Source organism: Poecilia reticulata, chromosome 12 (assembly GCF_904066995.2).
Source record: "Poecilia reticulata chromosome 12, P_reticulata-male-v2, whole genome shotgun sequence".
Lineage (NCBI taxonomy): Eukaryota > Metazoa > Chordata > Actinopteri > Cyprinodontiformes > Poeciliidae > Poecilia > Poecilia reticulata.
Window position 1 is genome coordinate 22,465,833 of NC_088841.1, and position 7,638 is coordinate 22,473,470.

The 7,638-nt window shown below is 38.5% G+C and overlaps 1 protein-coding gene across 1 annotated transcript; it reads left to right on the forward strand.

Annotated features, from left to right (window-relative positions):
- Positions 1 to 4,492: 4,492 nt before the first annotated feature.
- Positions 4,493 to 6,413, forward strand: LOC145554139 (E3 ubiquitin/ISG15 ligase TRIM25-like). Its single transcript, XM_081613531.1, has one exon. The coding sequence runs from the start codon at positions 4,607 to 4,609 to the stop codon at positions 6,272 to 6,274; it is 1,668 nt and encodes a 555-aa protein (XP_081469657.1). The 5' UTR covers positions 4,493 to 4,606; the 3' UTR covers positions 6,275 to 6,413.
- The last annotated feature ends 1,225 nt before the right edge of the window (positions 6,414 to 7,638 follow it).

Here is a 7,638-nt window from a genome sequence, read left to right on the forward strand (position 1 = left end):
TTTCTTGCCTGGTCGCGGTCACGTCGAGCCGTGATTTAAAGAGGAAGAAATCAATTCAAGTAATCTATAATTAGTTTTTAGAAAGATAATTATCATCATTACAGTGTTGTTGTGAATAAAACGCAATTTCTGAGATTTATTTTTGAATAAATGTCTTTTAAAGTTGAATATTACCACTACATAAACTATACACGTGGATGAACAGCTGAATATAGATACCCTAAAGTACGGTAAAATGAACCGTATTGTACGGTACTGTAAATTGTACCGTTATTACCGTTATTTTCGAGTTTTGTACATTTTCTGAGGTTCAAAAGTCTAAATTTTTTTAACTTTTGCAACTCACAAAATTCCACGTTTTTTTAGTTTAATCTCAAAATTTCTGAGATTTTTCTAGCAAAGTGTTAACTTTTGAAACCCCTAAATGTCTTCGTATTTTCTGAAAATGTCACAGATATTTTTTTTGCAGAAATTAATTAATTTTTAGTACACTTGTTGCCATTGATTGATAACAAAATAGTGAGAAAAATATTTATATTAGCTTGTGGTGTTAGCAATATTAGCTTCTTTAACTAGCACTTCTGACTGGCTTTTGGACTTTGAATGGGGACATGCTGATTTAGTTAGGTTGGATGTTATTCCTTAAGTCTCTGAATATAAACATTACTAAAACAGGAACATTTAAGTCTCATTTAATGTCAGATAAAGGTAGTAATACAATTAAGTTATCTGCTGACGGATGAATGATATGTGGAAAAATAATTGCTCATTCAGCTTAAAGCGTTGTTTTCTGAGACACTTCTATTGCATCCTTGAAAACAACATGCTGACTTTTGTTCCATTAACAAGCCTCCCAATCCGACTGCAGGGAAAAATCTAAAATTTACCGTCTGTCTCTGCACATGGCAGGAAACCAAGGACGTCCCATAACAACTAACAGCACTCAGACACAAACTTCTTATCGTCATAAATAAGGCGACACAGTTAAAGCAGCAACACTTTAATCATTGTGAGAACCACAAACAGAAAAAAAAAATACTGTTAAAAGCTTTGACAATCACTACTGCAGGAATGAAGAAAGTTGCAGACTCCAAACTGCATGTCAGCAACATCCTTTGTTTCTATATTAAATCAGACTCAACATCTGCACAGCTGAGGATTTATGAGACATGACAGTCTATGTTTAGTAATCCTATTACGGAATTACGAGCTGGTAGCTGTTATTTAATATCCCAGCTGTTACAATTAATAAAACAAATGCAATTTAAATGAACTGAACCTCTTAAAGGGGCAGTGTTATGTATTTTCCAGGCACATAATGCCATTTTATACCACAATTAAGTAACTAAGTTACCTTCAGTTGTTATAAAAATGCTATGTGTAAAATTTAACTTTAACCCTTCTAGACTGGACCGTGTCGGCGCCAACGCCTCTAAATTTGCAGTATTGTAATTCCACCACACGTAGCGCTATCTGAAAAATTCCAACGGTTTCTAAAAGGGCAGACGTTGCACTTTCCAGCAAGTATTGGGTTAATACGGAAACTTCGCAGCTGCAGCTGCAGAGAGCGTAATTATTCCGGGGGGCACTCGTTTAATAGACGGTATATTGCGAAAATAACTTGCTGGATATTGAAAGTTCCGGTTGTTATGGATACATGGGTAAGTATATCATCTCACAGGACATTTAAAGAACTACTTACAATTAAAATAAGGAAGATTTATTTAGGCAGACGCTCAAAAATCCGGCACAACAGGGTTAAAGAAAATTTACCTTGTAAATTAACCCCTTGAAATTGGGCCTCTGTCTCTGTAAGAAGCTCCTACTCTTCCTGAAACTCCCCCTCTTTTAACATAATTTTTTACCAGCGTTTCAGTGAGAAGTAGCTCATTTAATGAGCTCAGCAGTTCCACCAGGTGTTTGCTAATTGCTGCTGGCTAGTTTGAAGGAGCTGAGTTTGGACGATATGGCTTGGAAACTGCAGCTCTGAGGAGGAGCTGCGTCTTGAAGGCGGAGCTAGGTCCAACCAGGCGTTTTGTACAGCTGAATGGTTGCCATGGAGATTAAATGATTTCTCAAACAAGCATGAAAGAATCAAAGCAATTCTCCAGGATTTTTAACATTATGATATGATGTAAAGCTCAAAGAAGTCAAGTTTACATAATACTGCCCCTTTAAGGTAATAATATATGATCTCATGGCCCTTTAATAACAGATTCTGGTAAAAAGTGGCTGCTGGAATCAAATACCTGCATTTCTTCCAAGCCGCATTTGCTTTTATGGGAAATATCAAATGGCTAACAAGGTCCTATTCTCACCACTGACAAAACCTGAGCTCCTGCTGCTGTGACGGTTAAAAATAAAAACCTCTCTGAGGCAGGAAGGTTCCTCTCGCTGTGGGAGGGCTGGCAGGAAACTTGGCTCACCTCGGAGAGCCAGACTGCTGAGTTCCCAACAGTTTTTCATTTATCTGAGCGTCTCTTGGTCTCATTTTAGATGTCAAAGATCATGTTAGAGCCTTGTAACCCAATATGAAATTAAACAAACATTTCTATGAGAGGTCCGCAGGATTCCTGCGTCCAGAAAATGAGATTTGACCTAAACTGGATGAACTCATTTGGACGAAAGGGAGGAAACATGTTGAAATGACAACTCCAAAAATCTGCCATTTACAGATGAGTGGTAAAGAATAAAGAAGCCAAATGAGACCAAAACTGATTGTTTTGGACATACAAAACACCTCAGGGAGACAAAAAACAATATTCCCAAAACTAAACACCATCTTCCTTTCCATCAGCAAAAACTAAACTGTTTAGATTAGATTGGAAGAAAGACAAAGGTAATTAAACTATGGTTAAATTATTTTACGCAACTACATTAATGGGAAATGGTTTAATCCAATCGTTTTATTTTCATAAACACACAGTAAAGTCTTGAGTCAACCCTAATTTCTTGAGATTTTAAAACTGGTTATCCAAACTTTCTGAATATTCTGTTTTGTTTTGCTGCTTTTTCACTCATTTCAACCATTTTCTGTGTTGAACAACATGTGGGCAGCCTGTCTTGTTTCCATGTAAAAAGATAAGTGAAAATAACAAATCTGAAACCAAAACTTGGAAACAGATTAGTTTAATATTTTAATGTTTTGCAGTGTAAGATTAGAAAGAACGTCTCTGGCTTGCTAGCATGAACACAATCCCTCTGTTTGCAAAGTTTAATACAGTCCTGAGGAGGTTGGAGATAAATCCCAGCCATTAGCGTCTGGCTTTAAGCATCGTTTCCACTTAATTTCTTTCTTACTTACTTCTGTCTTTAGCAAACCCCAGAGTCTTTACACGTTAATGAAACCAAAGGGCTCATTTCAAATCCTGTTTGGCTCATCTCTAAATGCATTTGTTGAATAATTGGGGACATAGTACGCTTTAATTCAGCAAGTTAAATAATACTGTAGATGCTCCCTCACGTCTCTCCAGAGACATTTCCATCTCAGGGAATTAAATTAGGATCGACATAATCTCTCTGGAACACATTTAGCCGCGTCTCTGCAGGGAGGAAAACACCAAAATACCTTGCAGGTCGGCTTGAACGTCCAGGAGAATTTTTGTTTTTATGATGGAAAGCATTTTGAATTGTTGCTGAAATCTGCTGTACAATTGATTATTTTATATTATGAAATGTGTAAAATAGCTCCGCAGCCCATATTTTACTATTTTCCTTTTTTTGTCCCCATTTTTCTGTTGTCTTCAATTTTCCCTTTTTCTTTTTACTTCTTTTTCCCCATTTTCCTTTTTTGACATTTCTTTTTTTCTTCTGTTTTCACCTTTTCTCCTTTTGTCTTCTTTTTCCTTTGGTTTTCCCTATTTTTTCCTTTTTTCCCCATTTTCTCCCTTTCCTTTTTCCCTTATTTCTTTTTCTTTGTTTTCTCTCCTTTTTCCAGTTTTATTCCTTTCTTCCTCTTCCTACTTTTCCTACTTTTTCCCTTTTTTCTTTTTCCTAAATAACAATTTATGTTCTGATTATGTATTTAAAAGTTGGGAGATGTGTCATAAAACCCAGAAGAACTGGTCAGACGTTGGACCTTGAATTAAATGATTCTCTGAAAACTAAATGTAGAAATACAGCTGGCAGTATAACTACTAAATACTGTTTGGTTAAAGTTTTACAGCTTCATAAAAAGATGGATTACAAACCGATATGAACACGATGCAAACATTGGACTCTGTTGTCATTATAGAGCAGTTAGGAAACAGGAGGCATATTTTCCCTGAACCACCAAACACGTCTAGTTTCTTCAGCAGGAACGATTCTTTCATTTTATTTCCTGAAGCTGTGGAGAGCTAACATGTTAGCAACCTGAGTTTAGAGACTCAGTCGTTTATTTTGAACAGAAAACTGCTGTGAAGATGATTCAGGTTAAACTATTACAGCTCTCAGAGTGCTCCTCTTCCTGGTCTCAAACACACACTGAGTCTGGGTGGAACCTGCTGAAGCTGGAAGCTGATTGGCTGCAGCCTCTCTGCCCTGACATGTGATTGGTGGATCACAGCTCCAGCTTGTTTGTGTTCTCAGGAAATGAAACTAACAGTAAGTGCTACTGAGAGCAGAAATGGAGCAGCAGGCAGTTCAGCTGGATCGAGAGACTTTCTCCTGTTCCATCTGTCTGGATCTACTGAAGGATCCGGTGACGACTTCCTGTGGACACAGCTACTGTATGAACTGCATTAAAAACTTCTGGGATGAAGGTGAGAGAAAGGAAAACTACCACTGTCCTCAGTGCAGGAAAACCTTCACACAGAGGCCTGACCTGCAGAAAAACACCATGCTAGCAGCTTTAGTGGAGCAGCTGAAGAAGACTGGACTCCAAGCTGCTCCTGCTGACCACTGTTATGCTGGACCTGAAGATGTGGCCTGTGATTCCTGCACTGGAAGAAAACTGAAAGCCATCAAGTCCTGTTTAGTCTGTCTGGCCTCTTTCTGTGAGAAACACCTTCAGCCTCATTATGATTCAGCTGCATTTAAGAAACACAAGCTGGTGGAGCCGTCCAAGAACCTCCAGGAGAACATCTGCTCTAAGCATGATAGGTTGTTGGAGGTCTTCTGCCGCACTGATCAGAAGTGTATCTGTCTCATCTGCACTATGGATGAACATAAAGGCCATGAAACAGTGTCAGCTGCAGCAGAAAGGACTGAGAGGCAGAGAGAGCTGGAGGAGAGACGAGGAAACATCCAGCAGAGAATCCAGGACCAGGAGAAAGATGTGAAGCTGCTTCAGCAGGAGGTGGAGGCCATCAATCGCTCTGCTGATAAAACAGTGGAGGACAGTGAGAAGATCTTCACCCAGCTGATCCGTCTCCTCCAGAAAAGAAGCTCTGAGGTGAAGCAGCAGATCAGATCCCAGCAGGAAACTGAAGTGAGTCGAGTCAAAGATGTTCAGGAGAAGCTGGAGCAGGAGATCAGTGAGCTGAAGAGGAAAGACGCTGAGCTGGAGCAGCTCTCACACACAGAGGATCACAGCCAGTTTCTCCTCAACTACCCCTCACTGCCAGCACTCAGTGAGTCGACACACTCATCCAGCATCAACATCCGTCCTCTGAAACACTTTGAGGACGTGACAGCAGCTGTGTCAGAGCTCAGAGACAAACTACAGGACGTACTGAGAGACTCATGGACAAACATCTCACTGATGGTCACTGAGGTTGATGTTCTACTGGCAGAACCAGAACTAAAGGGCAGAGCTGGATTCTTAAGATATTCATGTGAAATCACTCTGGATCCAAACACAGCAAACACAGAGCTGAGACTATCAGAGGGGAACAGGAAGGTGACATGGATGGATCAGGATCAGTTTTATTCTAGTCATCCAGACAGATTCACTGTTTATCCTCAGGTTCTGAGTAGAGAGAGTCTGACTGGACGTTGTTACTGGGAGGTGGAGAGGAGAGGGGAAGTTAATGTATCAGTCGCATACAAGAGTATCAGCAGAGCAGGAAATGGGGATGAATGTGCTTTTGGATTTAATGACAAATCTTGGTCAGTGTATTGTTCTCAAAGTGGTAGCAGATTTTGGCACAACAGCATCTGGACCTCCATCTCAGGTCCAGTTCCCTCCAGAGTCGGAGTGTACCTGGATCACAGAGCAGGTATTCTGTCCTTCTACAGCGTCTCTGAAACCATGACTCTCCTCCACAGAGTCCAGACCAGATTCACTGAACCGATACTGGCTGGAGTTTATATTTATTCTGGATCCTCAGCAGAGTTCTGTAAACCCAGATAGATTTCCTCTTGTCTCTCAGGTTGTTGATCAGGGTTCATGGTTCTGGTGTCTCTGCTGTTCTGATCTTCCTTATTTTTCTGGTTTAGTTCTTTGTCTTACAGGAGCCATAAAGGGAATCACTGCTGATGATTTATTTTATTCTGATGACAGAAATATTCCGTGAAAGTTAAAACTTCTCTGGACTCTAATGGTTTTCCTTTAACTTTTTATCCATGTATTTTGATGTTTTATTTGTTGTTAAATCAGTTTAGATCAAAGTGATCTGAACTTGATTCTGTTTTCTATATTGTGATCCAAAAAACCTGAAACATCAAATCTGAACTGATGCAGTTTTCTTCTCATATTTTTATATTTTATATTTATATTAGATCAGAATAAATGTCTGTTGTTCATCTTCAATAAAGAAACTTGATTACAGAGAAATGTTGAAAGTTTTCTAATCATTTCTAATTGCAGTTTGAACTTCCTCCCGTTTCCACTGTGATTGTGTCTTGCTGTTGGCGTCTTCCTCACAAATTCATCCAAATCTGTGGACCTACTGGTTTGATTCCTTGGTGAGTTGTTTATCTGTCAGCAGTTTTGCTTTAGCAAGTGAAACTTCTGCTCGATTGTTTTATCAGAGTTATTGGCGCTGCTTTCCTGGACCATCACTGGGATTCTGTCAGAGCTGATTGTGGCTCAGTTCGCCCCACTCGGTTTGAGAAGGTAACTGGTTTACTGATTCTGTGCGACTTCTGGCACTTTTGCATTGATGCTGAGGCAGTGAAGTTAAATTGGTCAAAATAGAAAGTAGCAACATTTAAGTTTGATATTGTACATTTATGTATTTATTTTACTTTTCGTTCTCTCACTCTGCTTGAGGTTTAACAATTAATACATTTTTATTTTCCTTGATTGATATTTTGAAAGTGCACTTTGTCTTTAATTTGGTCTTTAACTTTAACTTGATTAACTTGAAATATGATGAATACTCTTTTTGTTTACTTTATTTAAATTATGGTTAATTTAACCTGATTATTGAAATGTTTAATTATTAGGAATTTAATATTTACATTTAATATGCATGGACTAAATGCATTATTTTATTGTGTGTTTGTACATATTTGCTGATTTTTGATAAAACACTTCATGGGTTCTTATGAAGTTTTAGGTTGGGTTTTTTCCCCTGATGGATCAGATCCTCATCTAGATCTGAAGATGGAGAGCTGGGAAAAGGACTATGGATTTATGATTTTAAATTAATTTATTCTGAGTCAATCTGTCTCTCATTGTGCTTCTATAATTGTCTATTTTTATTCAAATCACTTAATATATGAATATATATACAAACCGGATTCCAAAAAAGTTGGGACACTAAACAAATT

Bases quoted from the DNA above. Each gene is read 5' to 3' on its own strand.
- LOC145554139 (XM_081613531.1), top strand. From the start codon at position 4,607: ATGGAGCAGCAGGCAGTTCAGCTGGATCGAGAGACTTTCTCCTGTTCC.